Raw genomic sequence first — 25,343 nt, forward strand, 5'->3', positions numbered from 1 at the left:
TGCTGAAGCTTCCCCTCTCTTGGCACGTCAGGACTGGGTTTTACAGTGGTGCTACCAGCGTGTGGTTGCTGCAGGGCACTGCTGGGGTTTCCTGGGTTGCGTGTGTAACTCCTGAGCTTGAACTGTAGCCCAGAGATTAAAACTAAGCTGCATTTCTTCTCCTTTTCCTTTGTTCTTCAATTCTACTTATTAACTGCTGCAAGAGAGCGTGCTCTGCTTTTTCGGTTCATGACAGTACGGTGGCCACCATCATGGGCCAGACTTCCCAGGCTGGGGATGGTGGCACCAGAGCTAAGGAGCCATGCATTCTTCTTAGCTGTGTGAAAGAAACAACTAAGAGTGTGTTTCTTAAACAAATCCCAAATATTTAGAGCAATCTGTAATGAGTCTTGTTTTGCAGTACATCCTTAAAAGGACTGTTAGTTCCATTCCTAGTATTCCTACATATGTGTCTGCTTAGTTCTTCCCTTCTCAACTACTTCTTGCAGGGGTTTTTTTTCCCCTCTGTCCTTTTTACCCTTCGGTTTTCTGAAATAACGCCAAATGTGTTACCCAGACATCCACAAACCCCGTGGGAAAGGAGAACATTTCTGTCCAGATCCAGGTGTGAGGTTGGCTGGGTGGTAAAGGCAGTCTGAAGGGGCTGACCTACCAAGGTGCTTTCAGCTGGCGCTGCCACCCAAAGCAGTCCTCCTGGCTGCTTGTTCCTGTCCTCCTGGCGTGTTTGCATGCCCACATACAGCGGAAACTACTCTTGCTTAAAATGAAGCTTGATAAGCTTGGTTAGGGGGTGGTGTTGTTGTTGAGGGGTGTGGTGGATGTTTTGTTTGTTTGTTTTGTTTTAGTAAACCCAGACTGGTTTCCTCATCACGTCCGTGGCACAGCTGAACCCTGCTGTGGGGTGTTTGGGCCGTATTAAGGGAGTGGGTGGGAAAGAGCTGCTGGAGGTGAGGAAGGGCCCTGTACCGTTCCTTGCTGGTGTCAGTGTAGGCTAGCTTGAACTGTTTGGGGCTGTACGGCACGAATGAGTCACTGAGAGGTGATTGCCTGCCACACTGGCCTTGGCTGCGTAGGACAAACAGTGCCTGTTGGGATGACCGGAGGGGAAGAGTCCCCGGTGTGAGCTGTACAGCTTGGCCTCCTTCCCCCATTCCTTTGTGATACCGAGAAGCGTGACTTGGCATACTTGTCTGCTGTGCCAGGTGCCAGTGACGTAATCGTACAACTTTCACCTGGATAAGAAATCTTGTATTGTTATCTATGTCCTGTATATACGTTCTATCGTAACTACTTTATATTTGTGTGTGTCTGTCTTTCAGAGTAGGTAAAACGCTGCATGCCTTACTCACTGGTAGAAAATCTCCTGAAACACACTTCTGTTTTGGTCTCTTGACTTTTTTTTTTTTTTTTTTAAATGCTCAGTGATATTTTACGCTAAAAATAATTGAATAAATAATCAAGTTAAAAATAGTTATTTAAATTTGCCTTGGAAGCACTGATGATTAACATAATTCATGATTTTCCACTGTCCAGCGTCTCTTTAGGGTGCGATCCTGCAAGCAAGTGATCGAACTTTAATGCAAGAAGGGGTGTGGATGCCTCCAACAGGTGGGAGAGGGGATAAGGACATTTTTCAACAGTTCTTACATGTGTGCTTCTTTGTCTTGTAATGATGTGTTAGAAACATACCGCATGAGCCGCAGGAAGGGGTAAGAGCTGTTTACGCGGAAAAAAGAATAGGTGATAGTCATACTCTCATGCATTGGATGGCTTCAGGTTTAAGGTATGCGTCTTCTTGGAAGTTATTTACTTATTTTTAAGCTGATGCAAGTTGCTGAGATTGAGGAATTTAAGAAATTTAGTATATAGAAGGTTCTGTCCTGAGCTGTCACTGCCTGGAGTAGTTATTGATAATAAAACTGGTGAATAGTTGGAAGAGGGTGAGGGCCGAGCTCTAGAGAATTCTACAGCTTGTGTGGTCAAACCAGAGCTCCTGGGCACTTTCAGTGCTAGAGGAGCAGTAAGGCTTTTAGCAGGTGTCAGAGGTTTTAATGTGTCAGTCGAGCAGCTCCTCACTAGCTGGAGGGTCGCCTTGGCACTTAAACCAATCCTAGGATCGTTCCGTAAATGAGAGCGTGTGTATGCTGTAGACCCCTTCCAATTCTATCCATTGCAGAAGAGAAGCAGCACAGGGCTCCATGTTTCTGACCTGGTGTATGCTACAGAGGAATCTCTCTCCTGAGTTTTAAAATGTATAGTTTGGTTGGTTGAGCAATTTGCCTTTTATTGCCAAGCAGGTCAGGAAATAGTGAAGTTGATTACGGTTGTCCCACATACGAGGCACAAGGACCTCCTTAAGATGAAGTGTTTCCTTTTGTAATTTACTCAAATGTGAGAACATTAGTTTACTGTAGCAGTGCTACCTCCTTGAATCAAAGAAATCTTGAATCTTTGTGTTGTTCTTTACGTATTTGATCTAAACAGAATAATCTTCACACTATTCCATTAATTTAGCAAAAAAATATTGTATTTATTTTAGCAGGTGTATTATTGAAATTAATTCTCTTTGGTTTTGCTTGTTTTGTTTTGGCTTAATCTTGTTCAGCCTTTTCAAAGATTTAGAATGCCTGCTGTGTAGTACATGCAAGACTGCGTGTGCCTCCTATACAGTGATGCCTTCACAGTTTTGGAGGGTCGGGAGCCTACCGCCGAATCAGCTACCGTAGGCTGTCTGACCTACTGCTCTTGGCTGCTCTGCAGTTGCTCATTTATCTCCACAGCAGTTCAGCTGGGCTATTGTTGAGGAATCTTTTAACTCAGCCGATCGCAGACGTGGTTGGGGTGAGGGTTACTGTTTTCTGCCCGTACCAGCTTTTAGTCTCTCTCCCTGCGCGTTTAAACCGTGCTGCTGTAGGGAAGTGTTGTTGGGGCTGGTGGGCCGCTCTCCTGACCCGCTGAGGCAGCGCTGCTGCCCAGTTCTGTCTCCCCCAGCCTCTCAGCTGCCCTGTGGGTGAATGGCAGAACTGCATCAGTCTGTTTGAAAGAATTTACCTATTTCATTCGCAAGTTAGGCCAACCAGCGTGCTCCAGAACTGTCAGTAAGGTAATGAAATAGAAAAAGGCTGCTGCTACGGTATTTTCTCTGGAAACTCTTACACCTGGCTGTTCCAAAGTTATGGGGACTGTGCAATTAGTACTTAGTTTTCTAGACATTCTTGTAAGATCTTGTATATCTTCCAAGTTTACTTAACTGCACTAAACCCTATAAATATTTACATATTCTAAAGAAGGAAATTTAACAGCGCCTTAGCTGAAGTAGTTTGGTTTTAGCAGCTACTCTGATTACGAGTTTATTTAATATTAGCAAAGGTACTATCTGATATCTAATAGAGAAGATGGTTTTAACGGTTATAGCAGGAAAAATGTAGGACTAAGTACAAATAGTTGTTATTGCTTGGTTAATATTTGTTAAATTTAATATTTTAAAATTAATCTCTATTGTGAATCTTCTTATGTATACTGAGATTGCGTATTCCCAGTCTGTGCCATCTGTAAGAGTCAGGGCTTTACTAGAAGGAGAAAAATACCTTGGCTGCCGGTGCTGGGAAAGAATATTCCAAGAAGAGGAAAAGCTTGAATTGCGAGTGGGACCACAGTTGAACCTGTAAATGTGGAATACTGACTTGTGCTTGTATTTTCTCATGACTTGGTTGCAGCACTTGGGTTCTGTCCCATCACTTGGGATGTCAGGCGTGTGTTTGTGCATTAAGTGAAGGAAGACTTGTTGGGGGAAACACACGGACCGGTGACTTCAGCTGCAGTACCAAACTAACATTTCTGGAGTCCACTTTAAAGAAAAGCTGTTCTTGCTGTGGGTCAGAAGTAGACGTTGAATCCTAAGGGTCTGTTTGCATTTGTGTGGCTCTTATAACCCATCAGAGCTGTGCCCTCACGAGAGGTCCGGCTGCTGGAACGCACACGGGTGCTGCGTGGACAATCTTCAGGCAAATGCCACTCTTCCTTTTGACATTTTAACGGTCTGAGGAATGCAGTGGGTGTCAGCGGGGAGTAATCCAACTGGCACGGCACTGCGTCGGAACTCGATTCAGAGGCTGCTTGTGTAAGTAATCAGGCACTTGTGTGTTATGAAATGTAGTGAATTGTAACATCAGTAAATATTTCGGTAATATTTCTTGTAAACAGTTTGTTGTTGTTAAGCTTTATTTAAATAGACTTAATGAATTGGAGGCTCTCATGCATCTGACAGAAATCAAAGCCTTTGGAGGAACATGCCTCCTATTGTCAATAAAAGCGTATCAAGACCTCATTTTGGAGTGGTGATACTGAATTTAGGAATTGAATATTGTGTGTGGGCAAGTTTACCCCACAGTTTTGGGGCAAGGTTTGTGTTTACTAGTTGAGATCCTGTTACTCCTGCATTTATGCTCAGTGTTCACTGTGGCCTTGGATTGTGCTGACTGGCACTGTAAGCAGGCTGGCACCTGATGAACTGTCGGGAATTTTCCCTGTTCTTTAGAAGTGGCTGAAATGAAGATATTTGGTAGGACGAGTACTGAGAAACTTGGACTTTTCTTGGTGTGACTGAGAGGGACCACAGAATATAGGCCCTGCAGTAGTGATGCACATACATGGTCACATCAGCATCCATCCGAGCTATAAATGTGCTAGTTTGACGTGTCCTTTAGCACACTATCACTGTTCGTCATTTCTGGATAAAGTATTGCCAACCCTGTACCTAAAACACTTTGACAATCTCCAGTTTTCAAATGAGGCCTAGAAAGTGTGTACAGCCTGCCTTTTTTTTTTATGTGTGTGTTGATCTTTAGCTTAAACTTCACCAGTGGGGTTTAGAAATGTACTTTTAAAGTGACGCCTTATATAACAATTTTAGTAATTAATTCTAGGACATGGGGCTTTTAGGAATGTCAAATATTGCAAGACGTGGGAATAAACTGCAGGAACTGGCAGTGCCGCGTGCGGCGCGTGGCGCTGGTTTGGATCCTTTTTGCAGCTTGTAGCAGTGAGTGCTGGAAAGCTTTCCCAAACCTCGCGCGACCGCCTCTCAGCATCAGTCTCGGAGCTCGGTGAGCAGCTGAGGGTAGGAGCTTCAAAGAACAATGACAAATACGAATTGATCTGGCGCTGGGTTAAGGCTGTAGTAGTGTGCGTGTGCTGCGTGGTGTGTACCTGGCAGAGTGGCTGATTGTGAGTATTTGGGTCTGATCATCTGTCATCGAAGTATCGTTTTGGAGTTGTTTGACTGTTTGAATTTTGAACCTAGCCTGGGCTATTTGGATTGTCAGGATGACTGCCTACCAGTCTTGCCTGGTCTTTGGTGTGTTTGTCACTGGGTGGTGTGGTGGAAGGTGCGGGTAGGGTAACAGGAAGCTTTCCTGCGTCAGTAGAAGTGGTTAAAATACCAAAGGGTATGAAGTGGCTATTAATCTTCAACTTGGGAAAGACAATTTGTTAACATGATAAAAGAATTGAGAATGTCATAAGACAGAAGAGCACTTTGTCTACTATCAAGATTCTTCCTAGGGATTCCTGGGTGTTTGCTGAAAGGTGATCTTGTCCCAGAGCTGTAATATAATTTATTTTAAGAGGGCAGGCCATGAGAAATTGTCTGACTCTGATATCTGTGTATACATGCACAAACCCAACGAGTCAGTTTGCTGCATTTGGTTGGAATGATACGACACAAGCAGCCTTGGGATTGCCTTATTAGTGGCATAAATGTGATTGCATGGAAATAAAATGCTACCCTTGGCATTCTTGTTACGGATACAGCATGTATGGATAAAACGGTACCTCTTGCTTTGGTATGTTTTAGTTCCTCCTGGCAGTGAAAGTGTTGCAGCAGGAGCACAGCTACGGTGGTCGCACATCCCGTATTGCGTTCCTTTGAATGTTTTGGAGAACATCTTGAAACTCTGGCCAAGGGATTTTTTCAGTGTTCGTTTTCCTTCACTGAAGTAGCTTGTCTCCATCCCTAGCAGCACCTTTATTTTAAATAAAATTAATGCCAGAGTGGAACGGGAATGTCTTCCTGTACAAGCAGCCCAGAAACATGCATCAGAAAACCAATATATTGTCATCCTCTGTTGTTTTCATGCTACCCTGGCCTGTTAGGACTTTTGAGTCTGTGATAAATGGGTCCATGTTTTATGACTGAAATCTGCAGTTGAGTTTGTATTTTGGAACTTCTCTGCTTTAGACCACTGTTGAAAAGAATAATCTAACTTTTATCTGTAGAGGCTTATTAAGCAGAGCCGTTAACTTTGTAGGGAAATGTCTTGCACTGATAATCCATTTCCCCCCCTACGTTTCTGCTGAAAGCTTTATGATCTCAGTATTGAAAATGATAGACTTGAACTGAGCTAAGAATGCTTTCCTAAATCCTGGATTAACCAGCAGCCCAGCAGTTAGTCTGCTTCTCTGGTAGTAGGCAGTTCAATTTGTTGTTTTTGTGTGTTTTTTTCTTTTTTTTCTTTTTTTTTTTTTTTTTTGTTGTTGTTATTGTTGTTAGAATCTTAGTCCTGAATGGGAGCGAGGGCCCTGGTTGCGACTTACTTCTTTCCCTTCTGATCAGTTTTTGAGTCTTGGTAAGCAAACTGAGTGAAGGATGGACTCGAGTCTCGGTTCCCAGCCTCGTGGCCTCTGCTCAACTGCTGACTCTTTGGAGTTGACAAGGAGGTTGAGCTGCAGAAAACTGGGGAGAGGGCTTTCTCATTCCTGTGATCTGCGCTCTCACTCTTCTTTGCAGCAAAGAGGGCTGCGTCACGTTAGGGAATTAAAGTGTTGTGTTTACCTTTCTATTAAAGATTGCTTTTCTGTTTCATCAGTTGAGCATTACGCTGTTCTCTCCTGAGGCATTTATCTAATATAGAAACTTTATAGTTGAAGGAATTCTTAGATTTAGGAAATCGTATACTGTTAAAGATAAGACCAGCACGCTTTGATGGTGTATTCTGATAATTGCAGCTAAGGAGTGCAAGCGTCGTACAGAAGTTAGAGATTCCCAGGGACTCTAGAAGACATTAGAGTTCCCCTCTATCTTGCTTTAGAAAGTACACGCAGTGCGTGCGACTTCTCTAATTCAATTTTAATAGAGTACACTGAATGATAAGTGCTTGAGTTCAGTTCGTAGCACAGTTTGTTTTTAAGGTGAGTTAAAATGGAAGATACAATAATCAAATTAATCTCTGTACTATGAACGAACAGTTTCCCCTCAGTACTGTTGATCAGATGGAACAGCAGTGAGTATATTACGCTAGGTATTTCATCAAGAGTCCTTATCACTGCTTCATAGCTGGCTTTTGATCTGCCATACCTTCCATCTAGTTTGGGTAGTGGAAATGGTCTAGGAGGTGAGGTGAGTATAAGTATTTTGTAGTCTTCTGTTTAAAAAAAGAAACGCAAATTTGCAGGTTTTGTGTTATGCAATTCATACGTTAGGTCTGTATCAGGCTAGATAAAGGTAAATTCTGTTAAATAAGGTAGCTTGATCCAGAATGGCACACTCACTAGCTAAAATCTATTTATTGTTTGTTTGTTTTTTTTTTTTTTTTTTTACTTCAGGAGTTGTAGAAGGTGATTTAGCTGCTGTTGAAGCTTACAAGTCATCAGGAGGAGATATTGCCCGCCAGCTTACTGCAGATGAAGTACGCCTGCTAAATCGCCCTTCTGCCTTTGACGTTGGGTACACGCTTGTACATCTGGCGATACGCTTTCAGAGACAAGATATGCTAGCCATTTTGCTTACAGAGGTGAGTTGCTTTGGCCCTTGCACAGATTGAGTAGGAACCTTACATAACTGCGCCATTGTTTGCGGCCAGTGGCTTGTAACTTTATTTGCTAGTAGATAGACACTGAGGTTGTTAGAATACGTGAATTGCTGCTTTGTGCCTTTGTTGATGTATTTCCTTAAGAAGCGAGTTTACTTTCAGGCTGTAGGTATGTGGTGGTCTTGAGGATGTCCAATTCTCTCCTTAACAGGCAGTCTTGGCACATGTTCTGACCTTACTGGTGGTGGAAGTGAGCTATTGTGAGGCTTCCTGTGGTTTGGGTGGGGGAGAGGAAATGCCTTGAAAGCACAACACTGAGATCAATGACAGCATAGTTTTTTTTTTTTTCTGAGTTTTGTTAATGAGTAAGTCTACCTACTCTGTCATCCCTGGTTTTCTTGGGAGCTGCTCTTCTAGAGAAAGGTAAACTTCTTGTTTTGTAAGCGCCCATTTTATAGACCAGTTGGTTCTTCTCTGTGATCTTGCTCTTGTATGTTCCACTTCCTTGTGTATTTTTGTATGGGACCTCAGTTCTGGTGATTCTCCATCTTTGCACTCTTACTAGTTCCATAACTGATTCTGTTATCTTTTTTGTCTGTTTTCTTTTTATTTTTTCTGTTTTCTTCATCTCAGACTTCTACTTCTTCACCTCACCAGAGCTAAATTTTTATTTTACCTCTGCCCCTCCTTTATTTTGCCTCCTTTGCTCTTTTGATGCTCAATGTAATTTTGAAAGCCTGTGTTCCTGAGGAAAGCAGCACGCCTGAGAAGCACGTCAGGATGGTGGAACGCGTGGAGTTCAGCAGTTAAACAGAGCAGATAAAGCAAGACAAATGTAGCTGAAGCCTTGAGAAGAGTATACATTCATATGTGGCTAATATCAGTAGCTGCTTACGTAGCTATCTGAGTGGATAGAGTTGCACACTTAAAAACAAGTTAATTTGCTGAAATACAGTATTTGATTCAGTTTCTGGGGGTACTTACTCAATGTAGCATTTGTGAAAATGCTTAGTAGTGTTTAAGCCACAGTGATACGTTCCTTTGCTAGGATATTACGTAGTGAAAATGTACGTCTTCAAGGCTTTTTTTTACATATCCAGTGTCATCCTTGAATTCCTTGCCCTTTATCATTGAATGAGTTCCTTCTGCCAGTGATGACTTGAATCTGGAGGAATTTGAGTATCTTAGCTTAACAGTTTTAGAGAAGATTCTTTGTAGGAAGTTGTCTGTTGTGGTGTGGTAATGATGTTCTTCGTTAAATGTAGACTGAGACTGTGCATAAGTTCTGAGGTATATTTCCTATTGTTGTCTATCTGACATACATATTTACTTTTTTTTTCCCTACTGGAAGTGGTCACCTGTTAATTCACTTATTTGATTTAAAGAAGTTTTTAACCAGCTTTATGTTATCACCTACATGACAAATGAAAGGCATTAATTGATTGAGTCATTAGACGTTTAACCTTTCAGCATACTAATTTTTATATTTCTACTGCATTGCTTTCTAACAAAATACTATCTGCTAGTGATTATCACTCCTAAGACTTCGTATTTAACTAGGAAGAATACTGAGTGCCGTAAACTCTGTTATGTTACAGGTATCACAACATGCAGCAAAGTGCATTCCTGCCATGGTGTGTCCAGAGGTCACGGAACAAATTCGTCGTGAAATTGCTGCATCTCTTCATCAACGAAAGGGAGACTTTGCGTGCTATTTTCTGACTGACCTTGTAACGTTTACGTTACCTGCAGGTAGTGACAAAAGTCTTACTATTTTTTCTTTTGCCATTTAGTTGACAGTTGCTCGTTTTGGGTGTATACTTTGACTTTCTGGTGGTGGTGGTGTGTATGTAGGTTTTATTTATTAAATTTTGATAGCTTAGGTCAGATCTGGTAGTTGAATTTGCTTGTTAATATTCAGTTTTTGCACACCTCAACTCATATGTTGTTCCTGTGAAGTGAATATCTGTTGTCCTCTTTAGACAGGAGGAAATTGAAGAAAAAATGGCTAAGGAAGGGGCTTCTAAGGAAGGGCTCTGTTAAAGTTTAGATTGGAGACCAAATGTTTCTGGGCTTTAATCTGACTTTCCACAGATTAGCTAGCTGTGTTAGCTTTCAGTCCTTGCTGGTACGCCTCAGAGCTGTTCTTTGCATTTGTACCTGGTTCCAGCAATAGCACCTTTGGAATACTTTTGAGGTGCTCTGCGATCAAGAAATTGGCTATTAACAAAAAGCTATTGGAAGCTTAGCTTTTTCCTTTAACAGAGATGCTGCCAGAGGTAAGAAAATATGTAGGTGGAAACTGTACTCATCAACAGATCCATTTGTTTAGGGCAGAGAAGGGAAACGGGCAACAGAATGATTTTGTAACACACTTGAGAAATGTTGCTCTTGCCAGAACTGAGGAGGTTGTTTGCTGTTTTCAAGAGAGACATCTTAAACCACTGTGCAGCTTTTGGACACATAATAGCCATTAAATAATTAAGGAATAAGAATGTTAAAAGCTTCTGTACATCAAGACTGTTAGTGTATTTCCAATTCCATCACTCTTTAGTCAACTGGATGTCTTTTGTAGTCGTCAGTTAGCAATTGGTCTCACCGTTTCCAAGGACAGTGGTGTAAATCACACGATCCTATTCAGATATTACCTGTACAACGTAGTTTAGGAACCAATTTCCACTCAATCTTTAAAATAAATGGGTAGGATCCTCCCAAAGAGCCAATGTCCCAACAGACGTTAGAGTGCAAAACTTTTAAATTTGGGCACTATAAGCCAGTTCTAGTTTAAAAAAAACCAAACAGATCAATCATAAACAAAATACCCCACCCAACAACATCCTGCCTGCATCAAACAATAGGATGCTTCAGTAGCAATTGATGTGCCTATAAGCTTCACTTATAGAAGCCCTAGGGTATTGGACATCTGAGCAGGACTGGCAGAAACAGCACTGGAATTAAGAGAGATTTTACGCGATACAGGAGTCACGAGAGTTTTGCCCAGTACACAATTTTCTGCCCTTTCTTTCTACAGAAAGGTAGATCCAGAGGTTCTGCCTGCGTAAAAGGTATGACAGTCCGTCTGAGATACGGTCATAAATGAGAGATGTGAAAATAACAGGAGGCATTAGGGAGGATAGGGCAAAAGCTGTTGTGCAAATTCTCCTGAGCATCAGCTGGCAATGTGTGTCTTCTGCAGTAACATTAAGTGACTTTTGTATTTGCTTTCTATTTTTCCAGATATTGAAGACTTACCGCCCACAGTCCAAGAAAAGTTATTTGATGAAGTACTTGATAGAGACGTTCAGAAAGGTAAATGCTCTGAGAATGGCTACAATCTCTCCTTGCTCTTCATTAGAGAATATTTCTGTTGTGGTGTGTGTGGTTTTTTGTTTTTGTTTTTGTTTTTTTTTTTTTTGTTTGTTTGGTTGGTTTTGTTTTTTTTTCTGTTTAAAAAAAAGTGTATGTATGTATATATGATGCTTTCAAGTTAATCTGCACCTTGGAATTACTTTAATTTTAACATTTACATTTAAGAGGCAAAGGTTGGAGTCTGTAGAAATTAATGTTCTTAATATATCTTTGAATTTTAAAGATTTTTAAAGCTTTACAGTTTTAAGTCACAAGCTCTGTAAAGAAAACTGAAGCAAGCTTTCCACTTCAGTAACAATCCTCTAACAAATGATTGAGTGCTTTGTTTAAGGCTATGGTTTGTTTTGTTTGCTTGTTTTTCTTCTTTTCTTGACAGAATGGAATGCCTTTAGCTCTTGTAGTTCACTTTTTTTTTTGTATTATGAAGGAAAACTTAGTTTTATTCATGTAAATGGGTGAATTGTTGAGATGATGCTATTACTGTGCTGTTCAAATTCTCTGAGATTTCAAATTAATATAGGTTTTAAAAGAAGTTATTGTCATGTTGCAGAGCTAGAAGAGGAATCTCCCATTATTAACTGGTCACTGGAACTGGGTACGCGCTTGGACAGCAGATTATACGCACTTTGGAATCGTACTGCAGGGGACTGCCTGCTTGATTCAGTACTACAAGCCACTTGGGGCATTTACGACAAAGATTCAGTGCTGCGGAAAGCTCTTCACGACAGTTTACACGACTGCTCGCATTGGTAAGTTTAGTTTTTATGTCAACTTTAAAGATACCTTTCCAGTAGCATGGGAGTTGATATATAGCATTAAAAAGAAACACAGCCACCGCTCCCCACTTGACTGTGGATTGTGTGCCTCAAAGGTGTTGAGTCCCAGTGTGATTCACGTAGCAGCCTAAATCCAGCGTATTTTAACTGCGAGCACTGGAAACTTGGACGTTCTGAACTCGGTGGCGGCATGTGATGTTCAGCAAATAGCGTTTAAAACGGTGAAATATTTTGTGCTGTGTGTTGTCAAGAGTGTGCTAACCGCAGTTAAGGCTGGAATTTACTTGCAATGTAAATCATGTGCGTGCCATGCCTTGCTGCTGTTGGTGGAAGGTTGTTAATAGAAGATAGCCTTTTATTCTTGTGTAAACTTCTCAGTATTTTCATTCCATCTGCTTAGTTACAGCTTTATTCGGTATTGCTATTTTTGTTCCTGTTCTGTCTGCGAAAATAATGGCAGTAAAGCAGGGTGGTGACATACAACTTGTCCTGTCACTTGTCCGTAGAATAAATTTATCATTCTGTAAACCAACTTTTATTGTTTTACCTTAGCAACCTTTAGTCCAGTACTGTGGTTTGCATCTGCTAGAGGAAAAATTCTTACAGTTGGACCTTCAGTGGTGTCCACCAGCTCTCAAATGTGTAAGAGGGCTAAGGGAGAAGACTGATAAAGACTGATAATAATGTAAGACACAGACGATTAGATTTCTTATGTTCTTGTAGTGAAGGACAAGGGAAACACGATCAGCAGGCATGCTAGAGAAAGAGCCTGTGCCCTTGCTCTGTGTGCTGTACAGGAGCTCAGCAACAAAGGTTAGTTTTCCAGAGCTGTGTTCGGTAAAGTGGTGCTCCAGTAACAGTTTTGAGAACTTATCTCTCAATGGATCTGTCACGACTTCAGAGTTGTTTATAAGGGAGCGTGCATCTCGACCACGCCGGAATGTCCCTGGCATCACAAGTGGTTCCCTTGAGACCAGAACAGAAATTTATGGTAGATCAGGTTTTGTTCTTTACGGTAACCAAACCAAGCATGGAATCCATAAACATGCTGCAAACTGTTGAGGTTTAAACCAGTCTTTCAAAATGTCAGTGTTAACTGTTTCAACTAGATTTAATAAACTGGTTTAACTAGATTTAATACACTCATTATTTAGAGTGTATTAAATCTAGTTAGGCTTTTTAGTTCATGTTCTAGACAGAATTAGCATTTTACTCTGAATTTACTTCATCTTCATCCCTATTGGAAGCACAATTTTTTAACTGATTCATGTGTTCCTTCATAGTTGTTTGAATACGGTTGCCTAACTTCCATCTGGATAGTCTTATTTGCTAGTTTGTAATTGGAAAAATTAGTAGAAGTCTTTTAAGTTCTGTTGTAAACTTCTCATCCTGTGCATCCTGTACTTGCTGCATAGATTTGGTGTTGGCCAAGAGACATTTACTTTTAATTGTGTGGGATGGGATGTGTAGCGGATGGGAAGCAACGTTGTTGTCTCTGGCTTTAATGGTAGTTGCTAAAGGAGTGGTCTCTTAAATGCAGTCACTAGTCCCCACAGCAGTATGCTTAAACTTTTATCTAGTGGGATTGTTCCTCAGAGCCTTCACAAAGACACTTAGAACCAAGTATTTTTATAGTCAGACACAGAGCACTCTTGTTAACTCATTTGGTCTCATTGTGTTGTGTTTGTTTAGATGCTGAACAAAGAAGAATCTATTTACTAGAGACAGTCCAGGGCTAGTAGCGAAGTTCCCAGAGGCTCTGGCCCGCGGAGTCTTTTCCACTTGCCTTTTAGATGACTACGCTTTTTTAGTTTACCGATTTGTCGTCCCCCCTGCTCCAAGCTGGGCTGAACTACGACAGTATTGCACCATTAGCTTTTGATGGAGAATGAGCACATGCCCTAAGTTGGCTTTCAGATTTCTTTCTTTCTTTTTTTTTTTTTTTTATTTTTTTTTTAGCAGAGTCTGATTAAACTTCTTTCAGGAGACCTGGCAATTAATTCATTTATCGCAAGGTGTTTGCTTAGACATTTCTGGGGGAAAGCAGGCAAAATATCTATCAGCTGCAAAGATGGAAGCAATTGATGTATTAGGACAGAAACTGAACGTAGATAGATCCAGAACATTCCCTGTGAGTAAGCACATAGCCTTATCAAAATGTCTTAGAATAGGTCTTTAAATCCACACAAAGGTTTTAGCTGTACTTGGGAAAGCAGCCTGGTTGGTGACAGCTGTCACAGACACCAAGATTTTAGGAAGATTACATCTTTACTGAAAGCATAGGAAGGATTTTTTTTCCACACACACTCACAGTCTGTTAATTTTCTCAGATTTTAATTAAATGAGTTCATTTCAATGACTTTTTTTAATAAGCTGCACTTCAGAATGGTTTCTTTGTATTCATAGTAAAGGCCATTGTTTAAGAGCTGGCTTAGCACCCTTCGCTAAACCCATGTTCCTAATGTGGAGTTGTGGTCTTTCCATACTAAAGTGATTGGACTGAGTTTAAAATTTTAAAAAGCCAGCTTTTTAATGTGTAGGTCATTTTTCTTTGTAGTTGGTTAAGAAAGATAAAACATTTAGGACTAAGGTAGCATACAAAAATGCTGATTTTAATTTAAACAGAAAAATAGAAATCCTGAGACTTTAATCTGATTTACACTGAAAGTTTTCATCTCGCTTTCTGTGTTTGATTCTTGTCCACACTGCTTTATAACTTTTCCATATAGTGTGAAATTACCATACTCTTTCCTCCAGAAAGTGATGTAAAACAGATTGTGCCTCTTAACCATGGTCTGTTTGAAGCTGATACGCAGGTACTTTGGAGTCAGTTGGCTCATGATATGATCAACAATAGAGAATACCTGGGTTGTTTGTATGAGAAGAATGAGCAACTCCTCTTATGTGAAATGGAATATCTTTGTTTTTTTCCCCTGTACATCAACACTTAAAAATAAATAAGCCTAAAGAGGGCTGCAAACAGCCCATTACAAGAAGCATCAAACTAGCCAGGAGCTTGTTAAGAACTTGCATCTATTATAGCATTTTTGCTGTAGGCATTGCAATCCCAAATGATTTCTTAAATTAGATTAGCAAATGGAGTTTCCCAAAGATTAAAAAAAAAAAACAAACCAAACCAAACCAAACAGTTTTATTGATGTATGCTCTCTTTCTTTCTGCTTCTATACAGAGTTGGGATAAAGAATTACAAGGGTTGAGTATTGCTATCAGGTGTATGGTGGTTGAGTAAATATTTTTGTCTTTTCCACTCTTTCCTTAACACTTTAGGTTCTATACACGCTGGAAAGAGTGGGAATCGTGGTATTCCCAAAGCTTTGGTTTACATTTCTCGTTGCGAGAGGAACAGTGGCAGGAAGACTGGGCATTCATACTCTCTCTTGCGAGCCAGGTAAGAAAGCTTCTTTATAAGATGGCTGTTAGGCTATTTTAATCTTTCTGAAAAGAAATTTCAAAAATCTGTCTTCTTCAAGAAAAAGAATTTTCATGTATAAAGGAAAACATTCCTCTTAAGCCAGCAATTTTAAGTATTACTGGGTAGACTCTTCCTGCCAAGATGGAAAAGTTCATTAAAATTCTAATGCTTGAACTTATTATTAAGCAGTAAAGTACAAAAAAGTCTGTTTCTTTTGGTGTCAGAGTGAAGTCTGTAGAATTAACTAATACACAATAATCTATTTAATGTCCTACCTTCTAGCTCCTGCAGTGCTTACCTCCTAGAACATACCTACAGATCTGTAAGCTTACACTGCTAAAATTTCAGCAAGCTGGTATTTTATAACTCCCCTCCAAAATGAGATGTACGTTCCTATAAGCTTCCAACTACAGCAATATTTCTAACTCCTCTTTTGAAGTATAAACATGATTTTGGTGCTATTTTCTTGTGATTTGTTTTGAATGTGCCCTTTTCCTGTCATCAAAAGGTATTTGCCTTAACCTTTCCTCAGATGAGTGAATTATTTTTAGACTAAACATTATGTAGAGTTTCACTTCTAACTAGGGAATGAAATACGTTAGATTGAATCTGGGGAGTAGGACCAAGAATTACCACTGACAGACTGAGTTCTTGTGCAAGTTGAAATGTTTTTGCTTATTTCCAACTGATATGTAATAGTCTTCCAGTCTTTCAGTTTTCCTGTTGAAGCTAGGTCACTCTTAAAAGCATTTTCTGTCTCAATTTGGAGAATGTTTTTCAAAGTAGAGAATGGTAAGTTCTGTTTCAAGTGATGTCTGTCTTTGTGTTTGGTTCAGCCTGGAGCGAGTTTGGAGCAGACACACATTTTTGTACTTGCACATATTCTTAGAAGACCAATTATAGTTTATGGAGTAAAATATTATAAGAGTTTCCGAGGAGAAACATTAGGATATACTCGCTTTCAAGGTAAGCCTTTTGTTTTTCAAACACAGTTTTTAAAAAAGGTTCAGCTATAAATCATAAACATAAAGGAAGTCAAAAGGAGAGTGACGTTAAGCTACTTGCTGGAAGAGGATGGAATTGTGGTAGGTAAATGTTTGTTGGCTGTTAAAAAGAACAGAGCAAGCCCATCAAAACCTGCAGTTTTTCACTGTGTAGTGGGCATGCTGCCTCTAGCCACAGTAAAAATCTGTCGTGACCTCCGCTCAACATGCCTCTAGTCTGTAACTTATACAGAATGTTGTGGTTGTGAGAACTTAGCAAAGGTTGTGTGGTTTGTACTGCTGCAAGACACAAGAAGTTGAATAAATGGAATTTGAAATTCCACTTGTTTGTGGTATTAACGCCTGCAAATGTTAATTTTAGAAACTAAACTGTATTTAGTGTTTCCTGAAGGAGGCTCCCGAAGTTGGAGGTGAGGCAGGCAAGGTGTTTGCAGGGGCGTGGTTTCTCACCAGAGTGACAGCGGTATCTGCTGGGTGGAGAATAATAAAGTTCAGGATTTTTTTATTTTTTTTTTTTTAGTTGATTAAAATAAAAGAGGTGGCAACTTGAATGTGTGCCATAGAGCCTGAAAAGGAATTCTGTTCGTAAATGCTCTACCAACAGTTATTACATGAGGTCTAAGATTAGGTAACTTGGTTACCATTACAAAATATTCATCAACTGATAATTTAAATCTCACTTTCTGCAAAAGTGAATTCCATGATGTAATTAAAAGGAAGTTTATAAAATTTATCTGTGTTTCAGTAATTCCCACTTCACAGCAGGTGTGATGTAAATACTCACCTGTTTCTCAGGTAGCACCATAATTTTGCATGGCTTGATCAGGTTCTTTCTGACTGTTTCTCCTCCTAGTCTTCTGGGCAAACAGCCTAGATATCATTAAGATAAGATAAACACAAAGACATTTAGCTCGCTCAGTCCAGTTTTGCCTAGACATATGTTTGTAGATTAGTCTAAAGATACGTATGCTCTTTCGCAAGCCAGGTATGTATTTGGGTGACTTTCCTCTGTATTAGATGCTAGCACTTCAATATTTGCCTGTCTACAGGAATACAAAATACAGAAAGGGATTGGGAGCATCTGTACGTGCTCAGCACTAAAGGAAGCCGAAGTGGGAAGAACCAGTCAGGCGCTGCGGCCGGGTTCCAGGGGGTTAGGGCGTTTGTTTTGCCCGTGGTTCATCTTCCTGGCCTCAAGTACATCTGCTTGACTTCTCCCCGCAGTTGTTTTCACCAGTGCATCACTATTTATTTATAGCTTAGGAGAGGACTTCCCGAAACATCTCTGAATGGGACTTTTTGAAAAGAACTCCGGGCTGCGGAGTTGAAGTCAAATGTGTGACCTATTATAACTGTTCAGAGTCTTCAGAAGATCTGAGAAGTGGTTTACCTTGTAAGTTTGGGGCATTGACAAAACTTCCTTGTGTGAGGAAGTGAAATACTTTTTTGAAGAGTATAAAAATTCGGTACCTTTTGTAGTTACATATTCTCTTGTATTTAAGATGATGAAGGATAGACTGGGGAAGAACAGTTGTTTGTGTGATTACAGATCTGATGCTTCAGGTTTGTGTTGCTTTTAAGTCAAAGGCTGAGTGATTTGCAAAACGTTTTTTATTTTATAGATTTGACATTGAGGCAGACAAGTGTTACATGGCCCACATAGGCTGAAATTGTGTTCTTGCTCTGTGAACCAGAAGATAACTGGGTGTCTGGAACAACCTTTTACTAGGCACGTGTTTCCAGGAATTTAGCCAGACAAATATTTATGACTTGTAATTTGCTTGCCGCAAGCCGCATCCATCCATACATAGAAACACACAACACTGGGAACAGGTGAACTTAGGAGTCCTGTGTCAGATTACCTGGAGTTGCTCCTATCCTTGTCCCACCACATTTTTGTGGTTAATGTGTGCTAATTAAGTGCTAGCAGCATAGCTGAAACCAAACAGCCGTCAGACTCAGTGTAGTACGGGCTGCCAAGACAAGGCTCCCGTAAATGGTACGAGACTTGCTGTTCCGGGCTTGTGTGTCAGCTTTGCTTCGTACGTGCCCCTTCGGTGGAGCTTTGAGGAGCGCTCGGGCTTCTCTGACTTGCTATGTAGCACCCTGCCTGTGTTCAAGATCATATTCACCAAAAAAAGGAGGAAAGAAAGATTGCAGGTTATAATAGAGATGGGAAATGAAATTTTTTTAGTGCTTACTTGACACCATGGTTCAGTTCGTAGCACCTTGGAAGGTGCTCTAAACCTCCTGTCCACCTCTGAAATCTTCTCCCTGATCAGATGTTTTTTTTTTTCTCCAGGGATTCCTTTTTCCAACTTGGCATCCTTGGTCTAACTGCTGTGAATCCTGTAGCTGACAGCCTCCTTGCTTCCTAGATTGCAACTGGCTGTTATTGCTCCTTTAACTGTTAAGGCTTTGACAGTGAAAGATCCATTTACTCAGCCTTAAGTATCCATCTGGTCTAGCTGCGTGTATTTGGTGGCATTGAATGTATGGCTTTTAAAATTAAACAGGAAAAAAGGTGACTGACGGAAATTATCATCAGTTCAGGCTGGAGAAATGAAATCCTAGTGGATGGCTTCTGGGATGGGTGTTAGCCCATGCCCGTTACTTTCTGTGGCTTGTGTGCATGTCATCAGGATTGTCACACTCCCTTCTCAATTTATATCAGATTGACTTATTTATAAGTCGTCACAGCACTAGATTTTATCCCTGGTAATGCCTGAAATTCCTCGGTGACCTAACCAACGTGTGTACAGATAGCACCATCGTATTTAAATAAAGCACACGGTGTGAATAATTGAGTTTCCAACCCTTGGTGCTTGATCGTTTGGCTGATGCTTTGCACCAAAGCTTGAAAGAAGCTAATGAAGTTGTTTCTCTGCGTACACATGAAGAATGAATTTCCAGGGACTGAGCGACTGCCTTCGCTACACTGGACTGTTCGTATGTTATTTTCAGTGTAACTTTTGAATTTCAGCCAGATGTTTGGTTCTTTCCCTAAATGTAAAGGCTTGAAATTTATTGGTTAACGCTTAAACAAGGTTTAAGAACAAGAGTTATCGTGGAATTACTGTGAGACCGCATTGTAACGCGGATGGGATGAAGGGAGGGCGAAGAAGGTATTAAACGGCTTTGCCCTTAGAACTAGGTGTTGTAAAAACCAGGGTGAATCTTAATCTGAAAGAAGTGGAAAGACTTTTAGGTATTTTGTGATTGCTAATTCAAGAATGGGAGGGAAAAAGGGACAAATATTTGCCAGTAGCCCCCACTAACGTTTGTTGCAAGAACGAAAGATGAGTTCTAAACTGAAGTAAAACCTCCAAAACCACCCCCTGCCTCAGATTCCCATTTTAGCCTTGCCCCTCCATCTCCATGGACGTTGGAGAAGTGAAGTGCCTTGTTTTTTCCGCAGCGTCTGTTCCAAAGTGGCTGGCAGCAGCTGCACTATGAAAGGTTGCTATGCTACGTGTGCGCTGAAGTTTACGCGTGGCTATTTTTAAACTGTCACAAGGTGAGGCGTGCTTTTGCCGAAGTTGTCTTGCAGCAGTACACACCAAGAATTATTTACGTTCCTAGAAGAAAGGAGTTCTAGTTTTATTTTGAGACCTGATGCACCTCGAGCGAATTATTACTGTCTCGATGACTAGAAACGGTGGGGAGAAAAAGTGCAGTTTCTTTCCGAATCTGTGACATCAGTAATTTGTTGTGTCTGAGCAAAATAGTATCAGCTTTTTGGTGGTGGGTTGGGTTAATTTAATCTATTAATACAATGTTTTTGAGGAGTCCCGCTGTCTCTGGGATGGGCTGCATACTTAGGTGCTGAGTAACATTTAGTGTAGTAAGTTCTTTTAATAATAAGTTTTGTAAGCAGATGGGATTTTTTCTTCCGGTAAAAATAGACATCTGACTGTAGCTTTTATTTCTGTGATGCAGAATCAGATTTTTTTTTTTTCCAACTTTTTTTTTAGTTTTAAGAAGAGTTACCGAACGTAAGACTGCTTTTCTAAACCTGGTTTTTTTTCATCACCATACTATAGAGCATAGATTTTGGGGGAATAGTAATGTGGTATTTGTTGTAATGGCTTTTATGTCTAAACTTGTGCAGTTGTAGAGACACTTGACTGATCTCTTATTAATAATTATTAATAATTAGCTGTACTGAAAAGCGTGACCTATGTTAATGCAGACCGAACCAACTCTATTTTAATTGCTTGTTAATGTGCTGCTGTTACTGTGTTTAGCCAAAAGCCAAAGGTTTGTATCGTAATTCCTCACTGTTGGACGTTGTAGCTGAGTCTCCCCCTCTCTCTTAATTTGCCGTAGGTGTCTATTTGCCTTTGTTATGGGAACAGAGTTTTTGTTGGAAAAGTCCTATTGCTCTGGGCTACACAAGGGGCCATTTCTCTGCTCTGGTTGCCATGGAGAACGATGGTTACGGCAATCGAGGTGCTGGTGCTAACTTGAACACTGATGATGATGTTACTGTTACTTTTCTACCGCTGGTGGACAGTGAGAGGAAGCTATTGCACATTCACTTCCTTTCTGCTCAAGAGGTAAGGAATAGCTCTGTAGCTGGGAGCCTGTGTGGCGGCTGCTTATTTAAGCTGTGGCCTCAGCTATCTCTGTAGCCCCATGCTTTTGCAGGTCAAAGAATGACAGGGAATATGCTGTTCTGTTTAATTAATACTGCTCCCTTCCCCATCACTTGAGGTGATTCTGAAGGATATTTTCTCACAGATTTGATGCTTATTTGTAGCTCCGTTCACTCCGCATGTGAATACAAGCGTACCTTGAAAAGGACCAAGAAATAAGGATTCTGACACTAGTGCGAGACCGAAATATTTTTAAAGCATGCAATATAAATATTGGCCTGACTTGGAGCATGCTCTACCTCTTTTTCTAATAAAACTCAACTTGTTTCTTCTTTACTAACTACGATAAAGATGGGGAACCACTTCAGTAAAGTGTGTACATGGAGGAGGGGAGGGAGTGTTGGAAAACCTGAAGTCATTGCAAAACCTGGGCATCCTGTAGATAAAGGAGAAAAAGTTGGAGCTTTCAATTGAGAGGGATAATTTTTCAGCAAGCCCCAACATTTGCTATGTCTTAAAAGGGGAAATGTTTAGGAACTGTTAGACTCCTAAAAACTGCTCTGTAAAGCCAGAAGGCTCTTTTGGGACTTACCCTCCTTACGTATTGTGCCTAAATAATCAGTTGTTCACAAGTAACTGAAATACAGGAAGACTGTATTGGAAATATGCATCTGAAAAATTTAGAAGGGATGAATAGAATCAGAACACTGGCCTAGGTTGCCCAGAGAGGTGGTGGATGCCCCATCCCTGGAAACGTTCAAGGCCAGGTTGGATGAGGCTCTGAGCAACCTGATCTGGTTGGAGATGTCCCTGCTCCTTGCAGGGGGGTTGGGCTGGATGGGCTTCAGAGGTCTCTTCCAACCCAAACCATTCTGTGATTCTATGATTAATCACAGAATGGTTTGGGTGGGAAGGGACCTTCAAAGGTCATCCAGTCCAGCTCCCCTGCCAGGAGCAGGGACATCTCCAACCAGATCAGGTTGCTCAGAGCCCTGTCCAACCTGGCCTGGAATGTTTCCTGGAATGAATAGCTGGAGAATATTTCCAGAGCCTTCAAATTTTGGTTGAAAACACATCAGTTTGGCTTTTGGAGACTCCCAGCTGCGGTGAAGTAGTGTACCAACTCTGCCAGCTTTGAGAAGAACTGCACTGCTCCCCTAGCCTGGGTATTTCGGAATACCACAGCTGGCTTGCTTAAAGTGTGCTGGTAATGTTTCAAGCCTCATTCTCAATGTGTTTTCTCCCTCCCCAAAGATAGGTAACGAGGAGCAGCAAGAAAAGCTGCTTCGGGAATGGCTGGACTGCTGTGTGACGGAAGGAGGGGTTCTCGTCGCGATGCAGAAAAGCTCTCGTAGGCGCAATCATCCGCTGGTCACCCAGATGGTAGAGAAGTGGCTCGATCGCTACCGACAGATCCGCCCTTGTACATCCCTTTCTGATGGCGAGGAAGACGAGGATGACGACGATGAATGATGCTGAAGAAATTGTAAAGAAAATTACCAGCGCAGAGTGTGTGACCCGGAGTTAGCATTGTGCTCTAGCAGTTTGTTGTGGAACGACCCAGTCCTAGGGGAAACATGCTGGAAAGAATTTTCCGAACCAGCGTGGAGAGAGTCTAGAAGCTCATCTGCTGCGTGAAGAGAGCGAAATGGGCTGGACTACAGTTTGTATAAAAACAAAGAAAAAGAATCAAAAAACAGCTAATTTTATTATCAAGACAGAAAAAACCCCACATTTTTCTTTCTGATTGTAAATCTGTCTATAAATGTACCGCATGTGGTTGTGTAAGAGGTTGTGTAATAGGAAAAGTATACCAGCATCTTAATTATTGCGAAGAAATCTTTCAACTAAGGGCACTTACGAAAGCACACGTTAGATGGATATCTCTTCCCTCCAAGATTCTTTTCCAGTAGAACTTGGTAATTCGACATCACTTCTTAGATACTCTGACACATTTCCGTGAAAGGCCCTTTTTTGTGCAATCTCACTAGTGCCCAGGTCAGATCGTGAGGTTTTTTTTGTTTGTTTGCACAAAATACCCACAGCAAGTCATAAGTGAAAATACGTTCGTTAATTTACTAATACTTTAGTTACTGCTGTGCCCCTATAATAAAATCTAAACTCTATGGAACAAACTGGAAGAGAAGCTAAATTTTTCATTGAGTGAAATGATTTGGATTTTTTTCTGGTTTTTTTTTTTTTATTCTTCTAATAGTTAATAGATTCCTTTCAGTATATCTAAGAATATTTATTCAGAGAAGTGACCTAAAATATAGGGATTTTATTCCAGTGAGCATACACTAAACAAAATTGTGTGAAATTTGAGAACTCGGACACGATTGAGAATTTCCTGTTGTCAAAACTCTGTCTTGCTGTGATCCAAACTATTATTTTATCATTTATTCTTTCATCAACTTAAAACATGGCTGCAAATGAAAAAACACCTTTTTGAAGGGTGGCTCCTTGGTCATTAAATCTAGTGAGAATACACTTGGCAGTTCTAATTAAAAAGAAGAATCTATGCTAAAGTTGTTCTTAAGCACTGTGTTATGTATTTCTCAGCCTGTAAACCTGGGAATTTCTTGCATGTTGATTGATGTGGCCATACTTAAACCCATGTAAGTTCCTAAGATTGTAAGTTCAGAGTATATTCTCCAGTAGAAATCTTTATTCTATTTGATAACTTTAGCCATGTAACCTGTAATGGATAAAGTTTATCTGAAAATCTCGCTGAAACACTAAAGGTTAATGCCGGTTTTTACCTAGACAGTGCAATTCAGGTTGTCTGGAAGAGCACTTTTGATGGTGTGGTGGTTGAATAAGGACTTTTGTAGTAGGTGAAATTGTTTTAATTGAGAATTTGGAAAGGAGCCCCATAGCACCTATTTTTATGCAGTTCAGAGCTATGGAAACCCTGAGGAACTTGCTGCTTTTTCTTCCAAATGCTGCTTAGACGGTGTTGAAATGTGCACAACTCCTACGTAAACTTGGTGATGACACCAAAAGTCGAGAAATAATGAAGTACTGTATTAACTCAGCAGTTGCCCCTCACAGATTCCACTGAGGTTGATTACAAAATGTCTTTACTTTTTTTTTTTTTTGGCCATTAGATCACCTCCGATTGGTGCATGCGCAAATTTTCAGGTAAAAGAATGCACGCTTATCTGCGACGTATGGATTATTTACCTGACTAAATAGGCAAACCGCAGATTCTGGAGAGGTTCTCTGCAAGCATATGGTCCTGTTTCAGGTTCGCTTTCTAAATTGGTTTGTTTGGGGATTTTTTATCCTTTTTCTTACCTTGCAGTGAAATCCTTTTTTTACCTTATCTAGCTGAGGACGTAAAGCTTTTCTGCCAGGGGAACTGAACGCAGAGTAAGCTGGGATGGGAATTTGCATGCTCCGAGCTGGCCTGCAGCAGTGCTTGGTGGCATCGTTACAACCCAGTCACTGCTGGAGGTCCTTCTCGTTGAGGACCAAGCGTGCCAGCAGCAGCAGTTCTCCTTCAGCCAGCAGATGGCTGTGAATTCAGATCCTGGCGTACCCGGGGCTGGCTTCCGTGCGCAGACCCCCGTTGGAACGGACAGGAGGATAAGCTCCTGCCTTCCGTAGGCTACTTGAAGGGGTGTGCAAAACGCTGTGCAGGATTTGAACATCCCTCCACCTTTGCTTTCTGCAGTACTGTTCCGTTTAAGGAAGTAAAGCTTCCTTGTGACATGGGGAGAATAACCAATGTGAAAGTCTACCTTGAGCCAAATTCGACGAGCGCGCTTTCCCTTCTCTCCTGTTGCTGTACGCGGGCAGCCCGCGATCCCCGTCCCACGTCACCACAGCGAGTGGAAGTCCGGCGTGCAGTCGGTTCAGCCGTTTTCCAAAAGCATGCGCTGTGCTCTCCGGTATTTCTCTCGTTCTGGTATGAGAGGACAGTCCCCGTACTCCAGAGCTCTTGGCTTTTTTGATCATTGTTGTTTTGTTCCGATGTGCTGTAAAATGGTATGTTCAGGTTTAACGCGCTTCACAGGTCATTTCAGAGCTGGTGAAGTCTCTTTTTTTCAAAATCAAAGGAATCCAAACCTCCTGTACCTGTAGATTAAAGAGATGCAAACCCCTGCTTTGTGCTAGCACAGTAGTCAGTGTATGTTCATGGGTCCTCTCCTTGAATTGCATACCTGGAACTTTACAACCACTGAGATGATTTGCAAATGCTGCCTTGCAGCTTGTGGGCACCTCCTGCTCTCTCAGCCATCCAAACCTGGGTTTTCAGTGTTATTTTCCTCATGCTATTGCTCGCAGTAGCGCACGCTTTCCTAGCACGGAATCTGGCTTTTCCTTGCTGCCTCCTTTACACTCGGTCG

At 41.0% G+C, this 25,343-nt stretch overlaps 1 protein-coding gene across 2 annotated transcripts in view; it reads left to right on the plus strand.

Moving 5' to 3' along the window:
• Positions 1-25,109, plus strand: part of ZRANB1 (zinc finger RANBP2-type containing 1) — a 41,831-nt gene extending 16,722 nt beyond the window's left edge. For both annotated transcript variants that reach the window (XM_086751972.1, XM_086751971.1), the window contains 8 exons: positions 7,603-7,790; positions 9,407-9,560; positions 11,046-11,117; positions 11,728-11,926; positions 15,242-15,362; positions 16,223-16,352; positions 20,720-20,949; positions 22,243-25,109. In XM_086751972.1, the coding sequence (XP_086608098.1) occupies positions 7,603-7,790; positions 9,407-9,560; positions 11,046-11,117; positions 11,728-11,926; positions 15,242-15,362; positions 16,223-16,352; positions 20,720-20,949; positions 22,243-22,461 (1,313 nt within the window). In that variant the 3' untranslated portion in view covers positions 22,462-25,109. The remainder of the gene's footprint in view (positions 1-7,602; positions 7,791-9,406; positions 9,561-11,045; positions 11,118-11,727; positions 11,927-15,241; positions 15,363-16,222; positions 16,353-20,719; positions 20,950-22,242) is intronic.
• The last annotated feature ends 234 nt before the right edge of the window (positions 25,110-25,343 follow it).

Source organism: Chlamydotis macqueenii, chromosome 7 (assembly GCF_036417535.1).
Source record: "Chlamydotis macqueenii isolate bChlMac1 chromosome 7, bChlMac1.mat, whole genome shotgun sequence".
Lineage (NCBI taxonomy): Eukaryota > Metazoa > Chordata > Aves > Otidiformes > Otididae > Chlamydotis > Chlamydotis macqueenii.